Source organism: Hipposideros armiger, unplaced genomic scaffold, assembly GCF_001890085.2.
Source record: "Hipposideros armiger isolate ML-2016 unplaced genomic scaffold, ASM189008v1 scaffold_809, whole genome shotgun sequence".
NCBI classification, from domain to species: Eukaryota; Metazoa; Chordata; class Mammalia; order Chiroptera; family Hipposideridae; genus Hipposideros; species Hipposideros armiger.
The window spans coordinates 787,780-810,927 of NW_017732159.1; the positions used below are offsets into that span (position 1 = coordinate 787,780).

The following is a 23,148-nucleotide window of genomic DNA, read 5'->3' on the forward strand; positions in this document are numbered from 1 at the left end:
TGCGCTTTAGGTTGACCAAACAATACTCGTAAGAGTGATTGCGAGAGCAGCAAAACTGAATTCCAACATAATTGTTTTTTGGGATGGATTTGGGGAAAACTATTAACCAATCCATGATATGTGGGTAGGAAGTGGGCAAATGGGGTGAACTCAAAAAAAATCTCCTCGTTCCTTTTTGCTACAGACTTACACTCTTGAGAGCATGGAAGTACAAATCCTGTTACTTACACACAGTTCTAGCATTGATGAGTTACAGTGAGTCAGAACAGTTAGCTCTTTTGGCTATAAACATCTGTTTCAAACCAATGCATCTTTTATATAGTTTTAGGTTCAGTGCTTTTTAAGGGAGGCGTATAATAGATATTCTCATGGTGGATTATAAAGGAACAAGGTCATACACAGCTAATGTTATCCTTCTGTAGACTTTTGTGTTATTGAAATTCATATTTGTCATATCAAAGCAGCAGCTGAAATTGTGTATGTGTATATATATACATATATAACTTATATACATATGTTATATATATGTGTATATACATATGTATATATGTGTGTGTAAATATATATATATATATATATATATATATATACATATATATATGTGATGTAAGTTTGGTGAGTTTTAAAAAATTACATTGTGTTACACTAAAGAAAACTTCTAAAGTCAGTCTAGACTTTTTACAAAGCTGCTTAGATTCCAGTCTCTTACAAATTAACTACAGAGTAGAAATGTCAAATAAAAGTATATTATGTACTCTTTCTTAAGGACAGAATTAATCTTTTAAAACAACTTTTCCCTTGCAATTACTGGCATATAAGCTTTCATTGTTTCACTCTGTCTTCTAGACAATTCGTTGCACTCTTAATGTACCATTATATTTTTAAAGGAACTGGTTTGACAGAGAGGATTACAATTTTGGAACTACTGGGGAAAATGTGATTTTTCTTTTTTTCTTAATACTGATGTTCAGGATTAAAAATAGCTTTTTAGTATTCATGAAATAAATATTTATCTGTTTTCCCCCTAGAAAAATAATATATTTTGTCAGGTTCTATGCAAGGGATTGGAGAAACACAAGTAATAATACATTTGTCAAAAGAAACTGTTAACATTATAAAAAGTTCTTTAAAATAATAGCTGCCTTGGAAACAAATATGTGTCAAAAGCCAGGAGCTAGCAATATCTTCATGGCTAATGCCATTTCTTTTCTAGACACCCACTAGTAGAGCTGTGAAAAATACAATATCAAACGAGTATCCAAGCTTCCCCCTTTGTATTTATTATTAGCATTCTCCATGAAAGGGCAGCCTGATCTCCCAGTGATGACATCTGTATTTTATAAGTATTAGCCCTCGACAATATTTTTATTCTATTCCCTGGAGCCATAGTGAAAACACGAGAAAGAATGTTTGTTTGTTTTCCTTCCATTCATTTTTAATCTTTTATCGCTTTTCCTTAACTAATAGAATTGAGCAAAACACAAATAGCTGTCAGAATGTGTCAGGTCTAAAATCCCAGGCTCACTTAACTTTCTCTGAAGGACTTCTTTGGTGTCTGGTGTCTCTGGCTTCTTGTTGGCTTCCAAAACAGCAGATGCAAAGACTGATCAGAAACAAAACTCTGGGATGCAGACAACTCCACCTGCACCTGAACCAGAGGAGAGGGAAGAGCTGCTGATGCCAGCTTTTACACACCTGAGTGGGGTCAGGCCCTGGGCAATTGGAAAGCTGAGTGATTTAATTGTTTCCTTAGCTGGTAAAGTTCTAGGGTCTTCATACAGAGGTTAGTAGCAGTAAAATACCATGAACAGTGTAGGACAGAAGAACAGAGATAGCTGTTCACATATAATAAGTTTGGAAAGAAAGACCATGCTATATGAAGGAAGAGAGAAGGCAGCAAAACTAGAGAATAAAAGGCTGACACCATCATTATTTTAGTGATAGGAGAAATGCTGTGGATCAAAAGGAAAGACGAAGGAAGAGCCCAAGGGCTGGACCTTAGGAACGAGGAACCATCCTTTGTGCTGTTCTTATTCTGTATATTTGGATCAAATGGGTAAATTTTAGGAGACGATTGTATAGACAAGGTTTCAGGAAGTTATATTCCCACAAATTTACTCTATCTATCTATCTATCTATCTATCTATCTATCTATCTATCTATCTATCATCTATCACCTGTCTATTATATTCTATCCATCCATCCATCCATCCATCCATCCATCCATCCATAGGGCTGTAGCATTGGTATTATATACAATAAAATTAATTCAGAATAATCCTATTGTAATCATATCTTCTGTGGTGTGGGGCAAGGAGAAAGCATGCATTCATGCTTTGGGGTATTTGGTGATAACCATTTAAAATAGCTGTCTTGCACTTATGACCTAGAACAGTGAAACCTATGCCTGGATAAATCCTAAAGACTATCTCTAAAATAATGTTTGTTTCTGTTTAGTATTTACTCATTATTAAAAAACAAAACCAAACCAGGACCCACCTATAAGCCCCACCAGAAATTCTACTAGACATTTAAAATTGGGTTTGGTTTTACCACTTTTATTCTTCCCTAGGTTTTTCTTGTTCCACCCCTCCACCTCCTCTTCCTCCTCCTCTTCCTCCTCCTTCTTCTCTTTTTTCTTTTTCTATTTAGGCTTTTGCAACTTCCTGTTGCTTACATTATCACTTGGCTGTTTTTGTAGAAAGTTGACTTCATAGGGAGGCAGCTGTGGAAGAGTTCCTGGAACTCCGCCAAGTCAGCTTACTTCTTTGAGTTTGAGTGATAGTTAAGTCAGGCTATAAAAAAATTAAACCCAAGAAAAATAACAATGTATTTACAGATATTTTTTAAGCCCAGTGCCAGATTCTTATGAGTCCTGCCTCATAGATGCTTAACTTGTGATCTAGGAATAAACCTTACGACCTATAAACATGTTTTTAGAGTCAAATCATGTCAACTCGAACTTTAAACCTGTTCTTAAAACAATTATCTTTAAATCAAATGGTTTTATCAGCATCTCCACTTACCTGCAGTAGTAACCCGGGAGGGGTAGAGTAAACAAGACCACATTGTTGTAAATCTCCATCTCCTATGTCTTTAAATGAAGTTACTGAAGCATTCTTCACTTTCTTAGAGTAAATACATTTCTGTGAATACATACAGCCCCATCCTTCTGGCTTCAGAGCCCCCCATGGCTGCCTCTTTGTGAGATGTACGGGGTCTTAGGTCAAGAGGAAGGCGAGGGGGATGGCACTTGCTTAGATACTTTCCTGAATTATTCTAAGTTGCGTGAAGATACTTTTCATTTTAGCTCTTCAATCACCCTTGAAAAGGTGGGCAAGTTTAACTACTTTTTGTGGTTTCCAAAAAGCCCACGTAGTTTACCATTAATGGAATTCAAAACAGCTTTAACAAACATAGTCATGCCTCTCAGTTAAGTCCAGAGAGGCTTCTTACACTTTGTCTTGAGGTCCTCATTTTCATCTATTTTGTAGCCTTACCCAAGTTTAGTTTAAAATGCTTCTGCAATTTTAGTTTAAGTTGCAAACAAGTACGGAAGACCAAAACACAACAAAGCAACTAGGGGACATTTGAAGTTCAGGGGAGGAAGTTTATAGGACATTTGGAGCTAGGAGAGGACTAAGCCTGGTTCACAAACCGTGTCAAAGCTAGCTGCGTAGCAGGCACTTTTTCTCTGGGAAATTAGTCCCCCAGAAAGCCACACAAGGGGGCTATTTCTTCACAGGGAATAGAAATTTTTGACATATCATATCTTGCTATTGAATAAAATATAAAGTCAATGTACTTGTGATTTTCTTTTTAATGTAATGAAAGTCAAGATTAGAAAAAGGGTGGAGAGCGACTTCCTACTCGTCATTAGGCCTTTATCTCTCCTGTCTACCTCATGCTTATTCAATTCACTTCCTTTGAATTAAAAGCTAATGACTCGTTGAGCATATGCTATGTGTCAGACTTTGCACTACATTCAAGAAGAGTTATAAAAATAACTAAGGTACCCCTGCCTCCGCCACCTCCCCAAATCAAGGAGTCTGGGATGGAACGCCTTCCTGCAGACAGCTCTGACACTGATCACCTTAGGGCACCTAAGTGCCCTGAGAGATTCAGACACACGTTTCTCTAGAAAGTGCATGTGTTTGGGAAGGCTAGGGACAGTCACTCAGGTCACAGACCTAGCTACAAAATATATACCTCTTGTTCTTTTACTTTTGGTTTGGTTGTGCTTAATGACAGTGGACACAGACACAGCTTACATATACAGGCTTCCGTTAGGTACCCCTTCATTCTACTTCTTGACTAACTCCTTCCCTCCATCCCTTGAACAGAGGCTGGGGAGGGGAGGGTGGAGACCCATAGCCAGCCCCTCCACCATCTCTCTCATAAGCAATGACTAGAAAGGGAGGACGATCTCTCAGGAGCCTTTGGGTTCTATGAATACCCTGGATGGCTGTCTTTCCATCTCTGGGGCCCAGCAGCCTGGACAGCAGGCCTCTGCTTACCCAGGCTGCATGGAAGAGGGGGTGCATCACTTTCCCTGTTGGCCAACTGAGGCTCACTGGGTATAACAGTGGTCCTTGTCGGCCGCCTCCAGGTGTCTGCCTCTAGCTTTCTCCAACCACTTGGTCATTTATTAAAAAATTAAACCAACCTTCCATCATCATAATAAAATTGAGCTTTACATTTGAGGGGCTGGGGATGTGTCTTAAGGGGGTTAGTACTATGATGACCATCTGAAAGGAGTCTCACTACATATGACCTTAAACTGCTAATGACAGGGCCAAGGCACTGAGGAGGCCTTTCTTGAACTCCTGTGTGGACCAAACTACGCATAGATGATCAGAAACGATGGAAAATTCCCAATCCTTGATTTCAGCTGATATTCACCTTTCCCTTACTGGCAAGTTCCAGCAAGGCAACTGGCAATTTTCCTCACTGGTAATGCTACTCTCGGAGAAAGTGATTGGTTGGAAGTTTTTCCTTTTTCTGTTATTTCTCCCAAATGGGTGAAGGTGCTAATGGAGGGTAAACATACACAAGACCGGAATGCAGAAAGAGGCCTGGATCAATGGCCCCTGGAAACTGAGAATTGACAGTAGTTACAATAGATAAAAAAGGCTCTCCTATCTCTCAACTTGTTTGCCACCTAATTTCGAAATTAAGTCTTTTTTTTTTTTTTTTTTCTTTTAGCTGAGCCATCCTGCTACCTATTGGCAGCTTAGCGGCTGCTCAGCTCGGGCTGGCCTCGAACCGCTGTTGCTCAGAGCTCAAACTCTTGAGCGAGCTCTTAACCAACTGAGCCATTCGGCCGGCCCTTTTCGATTAAGTCTTAATTAAGAGAGTATCTTAGTTTTCAAGGTTGAAAGGGAAACTTCTTTGTCCTCCAAGGACTCCTAATATCTCTGCTCTGTAGATGGTGGTGTTATCCTTCTTAAAGCCTCCTATCCCTTTGGACGGAACAGGGTGGAACCCTCTCTCACTATAGGGCATGGTGATTTGCAGAGCATGCAACACTTATGGGAAGCAATAAGATAGTGGTGTTTGTTTGTTTACTTTTAAAAAATTCTGTCAAAGCCACTGAGGTTGCATGTTGTAGAGTAGGCCAGTGAAAACACTCCAGTATTGTCTATTTCTGTTCACTTAGTTTTATTTCATCTGTGGCTTCTTACTCTACCACCTCATTCTGGGTCCAGTAGAGAATTCAGGGGATCACCCATCTGCACAGTGAACTCAATTGGGACACAGCTCACTTTCAATATTTTGGGGAAGCTTGTGAGGGTGAGGCAAGGACTCTGATGGAGGAACACTGCTTTTGGTATGAACGTTGTGGGGATTAGATGAATCTGATTTCTGACCCCTGAGGCAAACTGACTAGACCTGGCAGCCACGTCATCTCGATTGCAAAATAATATCTTAATATCTGCATTGCATGGACCAAATGTTTGACTGTCTAGTTTCAAGTAACTACTAAGGCCTCAAATGTGACCAGTGTTTAAAATTCTTCACTGAGATGTTCCTTGTATGACTAGAATGATTGTGTCACAAAGGAGACAGCAATGACTAGTGTTGAAATGTTTACTCAATCCCTCCTTTTTTTTGTCCCTCAGATTTCCTTCTCCTCAGACCTGGAGGGTGGAGAAGGGGCGGGGGGAAAGGCAGCATTGACACTTTTCTTTTTCTTTTTCTTTTTTTCAGATTCAGAAGAGTAAAAAACACCTCCTAGACAATAAAAGAGGCTGCCAGTGTCTTGCATCATTTTAGCTGAGCTTCTTCCTTCTCCTCCTTCTTCTTCCACAAAGACCCGTGTCTGGGGAAGGTGTACAACTTTCAGAGTCGCTCCGCCCCCCCACACTCGGCCTTCTCCCGTGCCCTCTCCTCCCAGGAGATGACTCTGGGGGAGCTGGTTTGAGGTCTTAGAACTCTGGGGGAATCCCTCAAGCAAACAAAATGACTGCAGCTTTTTACACAAACAGAAACAAAACATGAGAGGACCTCCTCAATATCCGTTGCTAATGCCTTGGCTTTAAAGGCACCTGTCTGGCTTGATGAGATTGGACATCCCGGATGTGCTGAGTGAGGCCTGAGAAAGCCACACACACACACACACACACACACACACACACACACACACACACACACACACAGAGTAATTACCATTTTGTTACTGTCAGTGCCGTCACTTTAAGTGTTGTTATTTTTGCCGTGGCTGCTGATGGCAGATACAGCCCTACTGGCTTTCATCGCAGCTGAGATGATGAGACCAGTCTCTGGTCGTTCCTTTCCTGAGTCAGGAACATTCTTTCCTCCAAGTTCCTTTCAGACTTAAAAAATCATTCTCGTGCTTTTCTTTCCATTTATATGACATGAAATTCTTTTTGTTTCATTAAAAAGAGGAGATTGTCCTGTAGCGATCTTTATTTGATGCCTAATTTATCTGTGCACTCATGACTATGACCCTGAATGTTTCTGCTGGTGACCAGATTGTTCAGCTGGGAAACTCACTGTTATCATTGGGGAGTACCCCTAATTAAGTGATTAGTGAGGTTTTTACCACCAGTTGGTCCTCTTCTTTTAGATATCTGTGGTTTGACTTCATCACCCTTCCTTCTGTTCAGGGAAGTGCTAAGGGGGATTTGTTTCAGGGAGATGTGTCAGATAATTCTTTTCATTTTAGTGAGCCATTAAGAATACCAGATAGGAGATGGTGAATAGCACAAATAAAAAAGAAGAAAGTAGATGTGGCACGGAAAGAGAATAAAGACACAGCCCCTGAAACCAAGTCAAAAATGAGATCCAATGGAGTGCTAGTAAAGTAATTTTATGGTTCTAAATGATGTGATTCGGATGAAACTAATTCTTAAAATGTGGTTGTGGTTTACAAAGGAATATTCATGAAAGGGGAAGTCACGTGAATGTGTGATGGAGTGGGATTAGTACTAGGAAGAGAGAGCCCTATGGTGAGCTTAAGTGTATTCCCCACTGCAGATTTAATTTCTACATTGCAAAAGCACAAAAGCAAACATTTTTTAAAATCCTCCATTCCTAAGGCAAAACGTTGGTTTTTCTTCAGACGGAAAGGAGACCATGTATGTCGTTTACAAGGCCTTTGCCTCGCTGAAATATTCTCCAACAGAAAGATCTGGAGAGCTCTGTCATGTAGAACGCACGGTCACATGCAGATGCGTGAACAGGGTTCTTTGCTCAGCGTTGCGTGTTGTCTGGTATCAACACACATTTTTCTGTGACTCTCCTCCTCTCCTAACATTGACAACAGTAAGTAACGTGGGCACAGATTCAAATCAGGTCACAGCAGGTCAAGTCCATGAGTAAAGCAAGCCATGAATTGTCAGGATTGTTGTGAGAAATGGCAATGCATCATGGCGCGTGGCATCAGCGAGGCAGTGAGGAGCAGTAGGGATGGTGAGGAATGGGAGCATGCTCTCTACAGGGGGCAGCTGCTAGTGCTGTGGAGGACTGGGGGTCCTAGATAACTAAGATTTTATAGAAACCCTCCCCCAATTTTTAAACATTGGCAACTAATCCAGAAACATACAAACGCCGTGCTGGTCGAAGAAAACTTGCCTGTGACCTTCAGTCAATGCATAGGACATGAGCTTGCAAACTGTGCTCCTTGAGGTGGCATGGTGTTGTGTAGGAATGCATACATCCAGTGCATGTCAGGTTTTGACCTTGGAATCTGAACCTTTTACCTCCTTTCTATTCTGTATTTTTGTATGTAGAGCTTTGCAGCCAGTCAAAATAGAAAGCCTACTACAGCTTCCCTTTTATACTCTTAACAATCAAGACTAAACATTATTTGAAAAAAACCCCACAACAACCAAATAGGAATATAGCCATTTTGTCTAGCACCAATAAAGATGAAAATGTTTTTCATTTGCTTTAAGTCGTGAATTAGCTGAAAAAAGAATGGGTAGAGAATTTCACTCAGTATACGCATAAGAAGAACTCTACATGGAGCTCTCAGTGTGGAAAAATAAAAGCTCTATGTAACTTCTGTTTTTCTAATTCTTAAAAAAATGGTTTGAAGGCACATTGAGTAAAAATGCACAGTGGTCTATTTTTTAAAAATACAAAACAATGTGTGATTATGCTATGAATGGATACTGGAGCTGATAAAAACATTAAAATAATGATTCCAAGTCAGTATTGACAGGAAGAAGAATGTTTCCAAAACTCTGGCTCACTTTCTGTGGTGGTTTTGCTCCCTGGAAAACAGCTTCTTCCAAGTTGAGCAGCAATCTGGAACACACGTTCTTCCATTGCATGGTTTATGGCCTCTTACTCCATGGTACATGGTCACATAGAAAGCAGGGGCTTACACATCCGAATTAAGAATTGACTGGTATGTGGACAAAGCAGTAGAGACATCCCCACCACTGACAAACCACAATTTCTGCATGTCCCTGGCTGGAAAGTGACAAATGGAGTTAGTCCTTGAATTTGGGCCCCCATTTCACCAAACAGCTCTGCCTTCAAGTTTTGTTGATGTCGTATGTTTCAGTGGCGTAATCATCCATCCTTAGGGAGGTCTTTGCTCCTTCTTTTAGTCACACCAACCTTTTTTAAGTTATAATTCCTAATAGCTTATGGCAGCACACGAGAGACTTATTTCTAAACCATTAAATTCAAATGGATTTTCTTCCACTGTCCATTTCATTCTTGGAGCTTTTAAAAATTATTGAAAACATCTGACAGGATTCCATTAAGGACCTGATATACTTAAACAATAAAATGATGTCTAAACACTTAAGAGCCAAAGAATAATCTAGTTCGTTTCACTTGCAGAATTAAAGCCATTATATATTTTCCATCTGGAACCATGCCTTTAGTAAGTGTGAAAAGTAAAAAGTGTAGAACAACATTATACAGGATGTGAGATAGAGAGCAGACAAAAGGGTGGTGACTAATTTTGTAATCCATATTTTAGGAGTAAGGATACTAATCTTTTACTATTGCTTCTGTCGTGGATCAATTTTCTTTAGATAGATAGATGGTAGATAGATGATAGATAGATAGAGATAGTAGAAAGAATATATATTTTCTTCTATACTTAACCTTTGAGCAGAGACTTACATGATAGAAATTACTTCATAACACTCCCCATGGGGGAAAACAAAAGAAAAAAAAGCACAAAATCTTTTTCTCATAATGAGGGAAAATTCTGAGATAAAAGCCTATATGTAGTAGTATGTCCCAAATAAATGGGATTTAGGGAATCTAAGCAACATTATTTTTTCCAGTTGGAAACTTCATTCTAATTCCAAGATCTCCCCACACATTCCAACAGGAATTGTAGTGGCTCACCCCAGTGCCTGGCACACAGTCAGCATTCGGAAAATATGCCGATTTGTCCAGCTGAATTCCACTATCCACCTGTGAGTGCCAACTAAGTTCCAATTTACCTGAAGACTTATGCAACATCTTTTATAAGCCAGGCTTATGTTCCAAGTACATGCAGATACACCCTAGTGACACAAGTAGCTTTCCATAAGGGATAGGGAATTGCAGAGAGTTGGGGGGAAATTGTCAGAGCTAAGTTTATGAAAAATTAAAAACTTCTCTATGGCTTTTGAATTTCAGCAAAACACAAACAAACAAACAAACAAACAAACAAACAAAACCCCCATACTGGATTTATCTGAAAATGCTCTTCCAAGAGAGCTGATGACACCAATCTGTATGAACTACCAGTGGATTTATTTATAATCCAAGTTGAAACATTTGAAATCCAAAATGGCCTCTCTTGGAGGAAGTGGGAGCTTCTCTATGTGCAGTGTGGGTAATTATTGCCCGGGTTTCCCTTCCAATACAACGGCTAACCCACAGCAAAGCTGGACATGAAAGAACATAATGCTGCAACCGTGATGTGTTTGTTATTGGATCTTGTGTGTGAATAAATGGAAAGTAATACTTGTAATTTATCAACAGTGGTCCAGGATTAAAGGTCTCATTATCACTGAGAAAATGAGCTTAATGAAAAAATTGTAATGCACAGCACAATATTTCAAGGAAATATCCTTGTGAGACCCAAGAGACACATTACCTGCCAGGATCAGATGTCAGTTAAGGATTCCTCTCGGCACAGATTGATGGGCACAGAGGTGACACTAGGATTTGCATAGTAACGGAGCCATCTAGGACATTAGGCAGAGTTCATCTGCTAAGTGAATTTGGGTCCAGGGAGCTTAGAAAAATGGGAAGTAGGCCTCTGGATGTTCCCACTGGCCATTTGTGAAAGACTGGACGCTCCTCCAGGAAAGTCTGCAATAAGCGAGGTTGTCTCATCGCAAGAACATTTTGTTTTTGCATTAAACAGCGGTGGGGTGCAGTGGGAAGGTTGGACTTCCAGATTCGTCAAAGCCGATTTGAATATTATTGATTCCTAATTATTTTAACTAATGCCCCTTACCTCCCTTATTTTTCTTCAAAATATTGGCAGGCGTGTTTGAAATGCATTTACATCTGTTCTGGCTTCTGTTTTCCAAGTGGATGTGGAGTCACTCTGGTGATGGCTGGCTTCACAAAATGAACTGAGGCCTGGCCTAGGCTGCCGTTCCCTGAACCAGGGGACGCAATGGGTGGTGTGTGGGCCCTTTCAGCTCACTCAGGGCACCCCGACTCAGTCTCCCTGGGGGAGACCTCACCATCTCTGATGGCTAGTCAGTGCCATCGAGGAGGCTCTGGGCTTTGGTCAGGTTCAGCCACGACTCCTGAGCCTCAGCCGTGTATCTTCATGGGAGCTGGCTTCTGAACCTGCAGACGCCTTTGTCACTCATATCATGGTGCAGGAGAACTCATTTCAAATGAAGCCCATTAAAACCCAGGAACTAGGGAATGGCTTTTAAGTTGCCCCGGAGGCTCCTCGTTGTACAGTCTTCGCTTCTCTGTCATGATCTATCTTATTAGAGTAGGGATTTGTGTACCAGTGTCCTTGTGTTCGAGTGGGTATATGTGTGACGGTACAGAAATGTAGTCACACACCAATATACATAGATTTAGAGTAAAAAGAATAGGTATTGTCCAGTAACTGATTTTTGAGATAGAACTGTAGGGTATCCATTTTCCTTTTTTCTTGCTTTGATGGTATTTTTATACAATTTTATATGCTGTGAAAAATTTTTTAAAAAAATACTTGCAATTTTTATTTGTAGAGCTTGGTTAGGTTTTTATCAGCTCTGGTGCCCACTGTACGGCCGGATTCCTCCCCCCATCTAATTTTCAAGTCCTCTTTTTCATACCCCTTCTTTTACCTTTTCCTTTTTTCTTCTCACTTTTTGTACCTTTCTCAGATTCCTTCTTTTGCCTCTGTCCAGGCAAGCCATTCTGCTTACAGTATCTTTTTAGCATGTGGAAACGCTAAGCAATGGAAAAAACAAAAGCATCTTGTTCCAGTGTAATCCACATGAGGAAGTGTTGGGTGCCAAGGGTGAGGTAGGGATAGATGGGGTGGAGGGAATAGATTGGGGAAAGGAAGCAGGGAAAGGGAGATGTTCATGGGACATCAATTACCCAAAGCCAGGTGAGTCACCTCGAGGCTGTACAATGCTGTCATTATCTATCTTCCCTCTGTGTAGAACACAGTTTTGCTGTTACAAGGTTTTGTCTTTAGGCTGTGCCCTCACCGTGGCTGTGTAGACTCTCTCCTACCAAGGGCACTGGCCAAATGTGAATGGATAACGCAGCTCATCTCCTCAGACTTAGATTTTGCTGCTGTTCAGCTGGATTTGTGGGAGATGTCTGGATTAATACTGAGAATGGTTAACAAGACTCAAAAGAAGGAGGCAAGCAGAACCCACACCCTCAAACCTCAAGTGAAATTACACCAAGTGAATAGTCCTTTGGAGGAATAAGGAAAGGGTTTCTGGCTATGTTCTGAGAATGCTCTTCTACCAGGGAAGATGGTATAAAGGACTTGTCTTTATTTTATGGCAGCGATAGAAGATACTCCCATGATGTGAAATATGTTGCAAGTAGATAAAATGCAGGTTGCAATTTGCATTTGTATATCAAAGGGCAAGAGAATGGACATTTTTTTCTAAAGGAGAAGGTTTTGTTCCCTCTGATGCTGGTTTGTACTGATATAAACTATTCATATGCCACAGCCTCACATCTCCAAATGCAAAAATAAATCATAAGGATTCATGTAAAACAATATGCTCAACTGCTCTCAATAAATTATGTGTTCATTGTAAATCTTTGTTGCACAGATGAGACTGACAGTTCCTCAATGTATAATTTTCCCCAGCAACCAGTAATGAATAAGTACTTGTATGTTCTGCTGATTACCAAATAAAAACAATGAGTTAACCTCTCGATTGGAATTTGAAAAACGAATAGGCTGTTTATTTCTTTTAATGTTTTTCATTGTTGTCTATGCTCTGTCCCAGATATGAGGCTGTCCAAATTTACTCAACCACCTGTCTCTTTTGTATTCCTCAAACACCACATAATACCCAGGTATCAAGTGCTTTTTGCCTTCACCCTGGGAGATATACACCGTGTATCACTTCTTCTATGTTCTCTTTTGAGGTGGATGGGTTATCAGATGCTCCTTGGAGGCATAAGAAGTGTTGGCATTTGTGAAATTAGGCTGGCTTCCATATGTTCAATTTGCTTCTGGGTACCATGATATTATAGTTTTATAGTCCTACGATGCTAGTTTTTGAATTCCAAACATTTTTCCTTTCTCCTTTTCTTGAAAGGGCTACCTGACAATATTTTCTTTCTCTCCAGCCATGACCATAAGGAGCCTGACTAGGGAACAGTAATTACCCCTGTTTGTGACCACAAAAGTGGTTTCCATACTGGGTGACATCCAGCCTGCCTCCTTCAGAATGGCCACTAATAGGGACTCCCCTAGTGGAGAAGATGCATATTATACAAATGCCACTCTCTTCCCTGGGCCACCTCTGTGTATGTGCCTGTGTAGTCACTCCACTGGATCAGTACTCTGACTGGGGGGACTGTATTTGCCATGCATTAGAATATGGTTTGTTTTTTTAAATTTTTTTTTTCTGGAAGCACAAGCAGAATTTACTCATTCTGAAAAATATAGAAGATGATGAAATTAAAATCACTTATAATACCCCACCCAATGATTATTCACTGTCAATTCTTGACTGTATTCCCTTATGATCTTTTGCTATGCATTTTTACACAGTAGAGGGCATACAGTGTAGTATATTTAATTATGTATTATGGTTTTTTTTACATAACATTAGATTGTAAGCATTGTCCCATTTTTAAAAACACTATTTATGTAATTTTAGTAGCAACACAATATTTCATTTTGTGGCTCTAGCACAGTTTATTTAACCACCTCTCTGTTGGACAGTTAAGTTACACACTTTTAATTTTTTTTACAGTTGCAAATAATGTAGCAGGGAGTACCTGAGGCTTTGTTGAATTTCTGAGTGTCTCCATTGGAAAAATTCTTAGATGTGCCATTACTGGGTCAGAGGTTGTGAACATTTTTTTCAGACTCCATTCATATGCCCAATTCCAAAGCATATTCAAATATTGAAACATCCATACTTCAGTAGCAAATAGTGTTGCATGTCTGAATCGCTCTTGTGTTTCTGGTCATTGCTCTTTGTGACGAACAGAGATCAAGCCACACGAAAGCAAGCAGAGTACCAATGGTGGTTGTATTGTGGAGCAAAACTGTTGCCAAGCACTCTGTAATATGCCGCTCTAAGGTATATACTATTGGACGACAGCTCCTAGGGAAGCATAGGCGGTTCAAAGCCCTGCACACTTTCAGCAATTCCACAGCCCTAGCAGAACATGCCCTTCTCTTGACGCTCTTTGTCAGGGTGGTAAAGGGGCAAAAATGATGATTTGTTCTGAGGCATCAGGCTTTGGCGTGTTGCTGTCTGCCACGCCCCAAATGGAACAAAGAGACGTTGGGAGATGTGCTTAGCAACAGCGATCAGAGGTCTAGCTAACAGGCAGACACAGCAGGGTGCTAAAAGAGAAAGCTTGAAAGGGCCCAGTAGGTTGACAGTCGCGTTTCCTGCTTCAGTCTTTCAGCATCCACCCCTGCCGGTGGGATCTGCTTGTGTTATAACAACATGGCTGTTGTTGGACTATTACTAATGATGACGCATGGTCTCGCGGGCTCTTAAATTACCCTTTCCCAGCAGGCTGGAGCTTGGCTGTGCTCGCCTCATTCGGCAGGAGGGAAATTATTTGTTGGAGGTCAAACTGCAGATCACTGGGGTTTAGGACTAACCTCACGTCCTGAGTCTTGGGTGTGTGTATTTGCCCCAAAGTGGTCTGCCTTCGTTGTCACTTCCGTCACTGTCCTCTTCCCCAGACTCCCGATGAACTGGATGTATTGCCCTTTAGCTGAACCAACCAAGGACATTAATTTGATATATCTGAAAGCTATTCGTTTGTCAAAAGATACTTTCCAGCCTCACAAGCCATGGTGATGACATTTCTGCCCCAAGCTGACTGATTGGGTTGTTTACTCTTTGGACATGCAGATGCCATGGGTCAAGCACGATGTAATTTGTGGCCTTAAAATGCATTTCTCCCAAAGATGACATACTCTCCCCCCCTTTCACACACACACACACACACACACACACACACACACACACACACACCCTTTTCTTTTGAATATATACTAACAAACACTACATTGCATTGCACAGTGTGCTAAACAGTTTCACACCTATACTCTTAACTCGATCCTCACATCCTAAAACTGACATTTTTAATTTTTACGGATGAGGATGATGAAGGTTAGCTGACGTAGTGATAGAGTTGTTTATTTGTGTTTTCATTTTACCGGCCTCATTTATAAAATGTTTCAGAATTCTAAAGTCACAGGAATTTAATTAACGTGTGTGTGTGAGTGTGTGTGTGTGTGTGTGTGTGTGTGTGTGTGTTTTAAAGAGTTAAGAAAGCAGAATAAGACCAGAGGTGGGCAGTAGGGCTAGTGTAGATAAAACAAACCAGGGCACATGTTAATAAGCAGTCATGCCTGCTGATAGGCTTCCCAGTTCCCTGCCTGAAGTCATAAATTGGAACTGAGTTTCCTGGAAACCTAAATAAAAACGAAAAGAAGCCATTTGTTCAGAAGGAAAACTGTTTCTCCTGACGGCTGACAGAAATGTCTTCCATGGGTATTTATTGAGTGCTTCTCACTCATGGCTGCAGACCAGGCTTCCCCGGGAACTCTTAAGATGCTCATGCCTGGGCCCTACCCAGACCAATTAAAACAGCATTTCTGGAGGAAGGGCCTGGGTATCAGCATATTTTCTTTAAAACTCCCCAGATGTTCCTAATGTGTAGCCAGGATCAAAAAGCACTGACAGAGTGAATTCTGAGTCACTCATGGGGCGACATGTCTACGCTGAGTCCCAGAGCAGCGAGTTCTCTGCGTCCCAAGGCGGCCTGCCCATGTGGAGCAGGGGAGTGGTTTGGAACCTGATCTGGAGGTGGGTCTCCCAGCTCCATTTCTGATATTTTCCCCGGGAATGGAGCAAGGGAGGGGTGAAGGGTTTTAGAAACTGGAACTGAGATTAAGTTGAGTATGATTCCCATGAACGGACTTTGAGTAACGTGATCAGTAATTTGGTGACTGCAGAGTGGAAAATGGTTTTCAGGAGCACAGCCTCAGTTAATGGGGAGCCAGTGGGAGGCTGACTCAGAATGTAATCACTTCCCCCTCCCCTACCCCCCTGGCCCCCGTAGTACATGGTGCCGTCTGGAGAAATTATGAACATGGTTTATTTTTATGTGTCTCCATCAGCTACCTGTGTATGGCTCACGATTGGGGGGTGGGGGTGTGTTTCTCCCCTTTCCTGTTATATTGGGCATGTCATCAAGCATACAGAGAAAATAACATTTCTAGATGGTTTATAGGTCTGCTTTGTCACTGACCCAATGCCCTAAGAGGGTCCTGTCTCACTCAGAGTCTGCAAAGAAGAGACACCAAGGGGGTGAAAAGCTGTCCCCAGGAAAAGCCACCAAACTGCAGGGTTTTAGAAAATCATAGTAGGCGATTAAAAAAAAATTGCACCAAGCATTTCTATGAAATAACCTGCAATAGTGAATGTTTCTAGGTAATAACATTGAAAGTTTGTAGTTATTCTGTGTTTTGTGGCATTTCAAGTGCATGCGTAGGTAATATCACGTTTGCTCTCTCAACTTCACGGGAGTACCCATGGAAAGTAGAGGGCATATTTTTTAGGACCCCCTTTATTTGACCCCTTTTATCCTTTTCTACCTCCTCCTGCCCCATCCTTACCCTCTGTTAACCACTAAACTATTGTTCGTGTCTATGAGTTTTTGTTTGTCTGTCTTGTTTGTTGCTTTCAGTTTTGTATCTCACATATGAGTGAAATCATCTGGTTCTCCACTTTTTCTGTCTGACTTATTTTGCTTACCATGATAATCTCGAGATTTGTCCATGTTGTCACTGACACTGAGAACTACAAGATATTATTAAAAGAAATTGAAGAAGATGCAAAGAAATGGAAGGATATTCTGTGTCCATGGATTGGAAGAATCAACATAGATAAAATGATCCTACTACCCAAAACAGAATACAGATGTAATGCAATCCACATCAAAATCCCAATGGCATTTTAAAGAAATAGCACAAAAAATCTTCATGTTTGTATGGAATAATTGTATGGAAGAGGCCCCACGAGGCCAAAGCAATCCTGAGAAAAAAGAACAAGGCTGGAGATATCATACTCCCTGACTTCAAATTGTACTACAAAGCAACAATAATCAAAATGGCATGGTATTGGCAGAAAAACAGACACACAGATCAATGGAACAGAATTGAGAACGAAGGAATAAACCCATATATATATATATATATATATGGGCAAATGATTTTTGACAAAGGAACCAGATGCCATATTTTCCAATAGTTAGACAAGAGGAAGGAAATTTCTATCACACAGGTTTTGTGTGTGATGATCTTCAAGCCTGTCTGAAGATTAGAATCACCTGGGAAACATCTGGTCCCTCTTCCCTCCACCCCCACCCCCCAGTGCTGGCTTTCTGGCTCTTGGTCAGGTCTGGGAATCTGGTTTTGTTTTTCCTTTTTGTTGAAGTAATTGTTCCACATTTTTCTTAGACTTGGGCAAATTTTGGAAGACTGCGCTTAGAGAAAACCTAAATAATGGGTTGATCAAGAAACAGCAAGAGTCATTGGGAAAAGTTTCTCTAGTTTTGACCTCTGATGCTCTTGGCTTAAATGTTGCCCCTACCACTCAATAACTTTGTGCTAATTACTTGAACTCCGTTGTTTTTTTTTCCAGATTCTGTAAAATGGGAGTCATTTTATCATCAGAGAGTATCAGAAAAGATAACTAAACTATGTTTAATTATCCTTAGCTAACACGGTACCTAGAACATAGTAAGTGCTTGATGTGTGACAGTGACTATTATTACTAATGACCAAGCGGTCAAATTGGGAATCACGGCTCTGAATAAAAAACCTAAACCCTGCCTTCATCCTAAAGCAATGGTTCTTAACTAAGGACGATTTTGTTCCTAGGGGACATTTGTTTTTGTCTGGAGGACATTTTCTATGATCACGACAGGCGAAGTGTTTTTGACACCTAATGAGTAGAGGCTAAAGATGCTGCTAAACTTCCTACTATGCCCAGGACAGCCTTTTACAACAAAGACCTATGTGGCCCAAATACAATAGCACTGTGACCTTGAGAAACTCTTTCTCAAAGGGATACTGGGAGAAGTAAAAAGTCTTGGTGTCCCCGTTGTGGAGGTGGATCCAGTGAGACACAGAGGCATTTCTGACGGATGCAGAAGTGGCTCTGGACAAGGTCAGAGGCATGGATGTGCATCCCGGTAGTGCCCTTGACCAGGACCAACCTGTTGCACCGTTCTTTGTGTAGGATACAGTGTGAATGGCACCCCCTTGAGTTGTGTGACGAGGCAACCCTGACCTCAACCCAAAGTATCACTTTGGGTAAATCTTTTACCTCGGGGTGTCTGAGACACCTCGTTTGACCAATAGCCATTAGACTCACCTGGAGAGCTTATTGACATGTAAGCTTCTGACTCCATTCTTTAGAGATTCTGTTTCAGGAAAGGGCAGTAGAAGCCATATTTATAAAAACCACCTCAGGGAATTCTGAATCACAGTTCCAGCCATGCTTGGACCCTATGAGTTCCCTGCCAACTCGGACTTTCAAGGCATCTATGAGACCTGGAAAATGGAGACACGAAGTTCTGCCCATAGCTTCTCCCACCTCACACAAGTTAATAGTTTTTGTGGTTCTGAGGCATTTGGATTAATTTCATGCTTTTTAGTTTTACTATTACTACTGCTACTCATACTATGAACAGTACTTCTGCTAGTGTCAAATCACGATACTAATTAACAGTGACACAGAATGTTAAATGTTGCTCTTTAAGGCTAAGATGAAATAGTCTCAAACATCGTCCTGGTGTATTTCTCCACATCTCACCAGGGATTCTGGGTAGGGAAAGCCTACCCACTCACCTCCAACCCCAAGTTCCTGCTTCCTCTGATGTTGGTCAGTCGCTGGGTCATCTTGTGACCTTTACCCATGGCTGTGTTGACTCAGGCCGAGTTTACCCAATTAACACACCCTCCACTCACACAAGGCCTCAGTATGTAAAGTAGACCTTGTGAAAAGTTTGGATAGGTTCAGGGGACTTGTTACAGAAATCGCTTCACATTGAATCACGTAAATCTTCTGCTTAAGAATTGTCTCTGTGTTAAGAATTGTCTCTGCCAGCATGGACTCCAGGCATCTGCCATGTTGCTGGATTCTGGCCTCCGGGCCTCTTGGGCCCCACTCTGGATGGCAAAATGAGGAAATGAATGAACCAATAAACAATATTTGTATTTATATAAAAAATAGACATATATGTATATATACATATGTATGCATGTGTATGTGACTATATATAAAATAAAAAATATATATGTATACATGTGTGTACATACAAATATATACACACACACATACATACATACACACACACAGATAAATTTTCTTTTGCAGAACAGTTCAGCCATCCCTTCGTTTTGCTCTCTCCTTCCCAAAAAGGGGGCTGTCTTTTCATTCCCTCAGGGCCCACCAAACTGTTTTTTTATGAACAAAGATAATCTCTTTCCTAATGGGAATTTGGTTGCCAGATGTGGGGTACGCAGAGACCCCAGTCCCAAGCATCGGTGTAGCCTCCCACACTCCCCACGCACTCGCACACACCTTTCATTCCCACCAGAATGTTTTGATCTAGTTGTTATTGCCCTTATTTTGCAGGTGAAGACCTGAGCTTCGAAGAAACGATAACAGGTCTAAGCTTTAGGGACAAACCCCTGATTTCTTGATTCTAAATGCAGAACTTTTCCTTCCACAGCAGCAGTTCTTTACCCTGGATGCACATTAGAATCATCTGGGGGGCTTTGAAAGTACTGATGCTGGAACTCTACCCTAGGACAAGTGAAAACAGAATCTCTGGGAGCGGCACTTGGGAAGCTGCACATTTTGAAAGCTTCCCGGTGATTCCAAGGAGAACACTGCTCAGAGGCGTGTTGCTCCTGACACACCAACCGGAAGACTGAGAATGAGCCAGCATGCAGAGGCCAAGGCTGTGCTTCTGGCTTTTTGGGATCATGGAGCACACACTGCTCTCACAACCTCACCCAACCTTCTTCTAAATGTTGTTTCCAGACCCAATCTTTTGGATCACTTGCTAATGTTTCAGATGAGCATTTGCATGGCCGAGAAGCCTGTCCACAATCCTACTTTTTCTTATGCTCTTTTTCCTCCTTCCAGGTACCAAGAAGCATTCTCACAGCTCACCAGCCCCGAGCACTAGCTCCACAGGTCGCCTTACATTGCCAGGTGGGTAAGCGACATTGCGCCATGACCTTAGCGATCACAGACAACAGAAAGGACTGGCTTCTCAGGGGTGGAGATGAACAGTTGGTAAACTGAGAATCTGGCACCTTATTTATGTAGTCTACTCCACATTATCAGAGAGCCTCTGTTGTCCACTTTTGTAAAGTTCCTTCAGGAATGGGCATAATATATCCATATTTGGTTCACAACCTTCCCTGCTTGCTGATGGAAAGAATGTTAGTTCATCTGGTCTGCACACTATGGAAGTATCTCTCTGAGAGACAGACGGTGTTGGAGACAAAATTGTGAACCCTTAGTGAGAGAGAGACGTGCGTTCAAATACCATCTCTGCTATGTGCAAATTATGCAAGCTCACTACACTTATTCAGCGCCTTGGAGCTGTTTTCTCAACATGGAGTCTTGCTTCCTCCCTTTTAAAATTTGCCATTACGGGCTGGCCGAGTGGCTCAGTTGGTTAAGAGCTCGCTCAAGAGTTTGAGCTCTGAGCAACAGTGGTTCGAGTCCAGCCTGAGCTGAGCAGCCGCTGAGCTGCCAACAGGTAGCAGGATGGCTCAGCTAAAAAAATAAATAAATAAATAAAATAAAATAAAATAAAATAAAATTTGCCATTACGTTATGAGATTTCCCCCATGCTATTAAATATATATTTTTTTAAATTTCAGTGATTGACCAAAATTTCATATGATTATACCACGATTTATTTATATTATAGTTACATGTGGGTTTTTGACTGTGCTGGACGTCAGTGCCCCTAACCTCTGAGTTGTTCAGGACTCAAGTATATATTCAATGATAGTTTGCCATGAATGAGCCTGCATTTTTATTGTTACAATCACCTTACCTACATTCTTGTACATAAATCTTTCTATGGATTTAGGACAGATTCCTGTAGATAGGATCACTGGCTCAAAGAACGTGTACATGTAGTTTAGGTTCTTGATACATTATTGTCAAAGTGATTTCCAGAAAGGTACTATTATTGTATACTTCCAGTGGTGATTTTGCCATTTCACTATGCTCTTGCTAATGCTAACATTAATGCTTCAGTAATTTGATAAAAAAAATGATATCTGTATTTGGTTGGTATTACTCTTTTAAAACACTTGTTTTCTAATGTTAATTTATCTGTTACATTTCTTCATTGGGGAATTACCATATTTTATCCATTCTGAAAGGGACAGTGCTTTGCATTTTGAGTCCTCTGGAATAGGAATGTTTTGCAATCAATGGTGTATTATAATTTAATTAGCAGTGTTTTTTTCTTGGTTGTTCATGAGATAATAGTTCACTTTATAATCAGTGGCATCTTAGATGAAATATAATCTATATCTATCTGTTTTTTCAATCTCAATTTCGGTAGCTTCTCCACCCCAGTCCAAGAGCTGGACTCAGTGTCCCCTGAGTGGCCCTTGAACTTTCTTGCTTCTGTCACTCTGGCTGAAATACTCCTTACCCCTTTCTCCCCCTAGCTAATGTCTTTTTGAAGTTTCTCCAAATCATCTAGGTATAATTAATATTGACTTATAATAATTTGCTTATATGCCCCCTTACCCACTGATAGGTGGCTTTTTCAAGGGTGGGGACTGTCTAATTTATTTGTCTGTTTTTTTGCCCCAGTGGCTGTCAAGGTGACCAGCACATGTGGGGTGCTCATTAATATTTATAAGGCCGGGTGTATGCTGTGTGAGTGAACACTGTCCGTTTTAATGTATGACTATAGGGAAGGCGACCATCAGAAAAAGGCTCACTTTCAAGTTTGCATGTGCATCATTATACTCACTTTATACTCACATTATACTCACTTGCATTTTAGGATTGAGCTGACCTTTCACTGTATTCTCTGGAGGCCCCTTTCATCTTGTCCCTGCTAGTGGTTATTGTGTCCTTAGGACTGTAGACATTAGAAGAAAAACAGCTCTAAACCAAGCACCTCCACTGTGTAGTGATGGTGTTTGCTCTTCTTTGGAAGGTCATAACAACCCAGGGTCAGGTGGGACCTCTGACATCATCCTGGACATCTGCAAGCATACACAGAGCTGACATGGTCCCCACCGGCTGTGCTCGAGGCCTATTGCCAGCCTGCTGGGTTTCCAAGGCCTCCAGGATAGTCTCAGCCACCTTCTCTTTGGCCTTAGTTTGGCAGTCTAAACTGGCTCCAAATTGGGTGTCTGAAGTTCCGAGTTCTGACCACCCCCACAGCCTGTAGAGGTGGAATGAGTAGTTCTCAAAACACTTGACATAATTAACCATGCTTTGTCTAGCAGACACTCTCCACCTCACTTGTAACAATGGCCACCTCGCTGCTTCTTCGTTGCCTCCTTCTGACGCAAATGCCTCTACCTCAAGCTCCTCTGCAGGCTGTCAAACAAGTAAAATATTATATTTAAAGATACTCAAAAAGCCAAATGGAGGAAGTATAATCCTTAAAAAAACAAAGTAAAATTGTGTGGAAACAAGAACAGAGATAGAAGCAACTTAAAATCTGAAATTAAAACAAACAAACATATAATCATTGGAATTTTAAAAGAGAAAGAAAAACTCAAGGTGGAACACAGCGAAAAAGACAGTTAATGTGGAAAGATAGTCCTTAGGACTGTATATCAAACACAACATAGAGAGGGAACCACATCACAAATGAAAGAGCATGAACCATAAAATTTTTTTTAAAAGATTTTTATTGGGGAATTGGGGGGATGGGAACAGTGCTGGGGAATTGGGG

General features: G+C 41.0%; 1 protein-coding gene across 1 annotated transcript in view; it reads left to right on the forward strand.

Moving 5' to 3' along the window:
• PDE1C (phosphodiesterase 1C) overlaps positions 1-23,148 on the forward strand; it is a 485,865-nt gene that overhangs the window by 437,129 nt on the left and 25,588 nt on the right. The window contains exon 19 of the mRNA XM_019628811.1: positions 20,343-20,411. Within this exon, the coding sequence (XP_019484356.1) occupies positions 20,343-20,411 (69 nt within the window). The remainder of the gene's footprint in view (positions 1-20,342; positions 20,412-23,148) is intronic.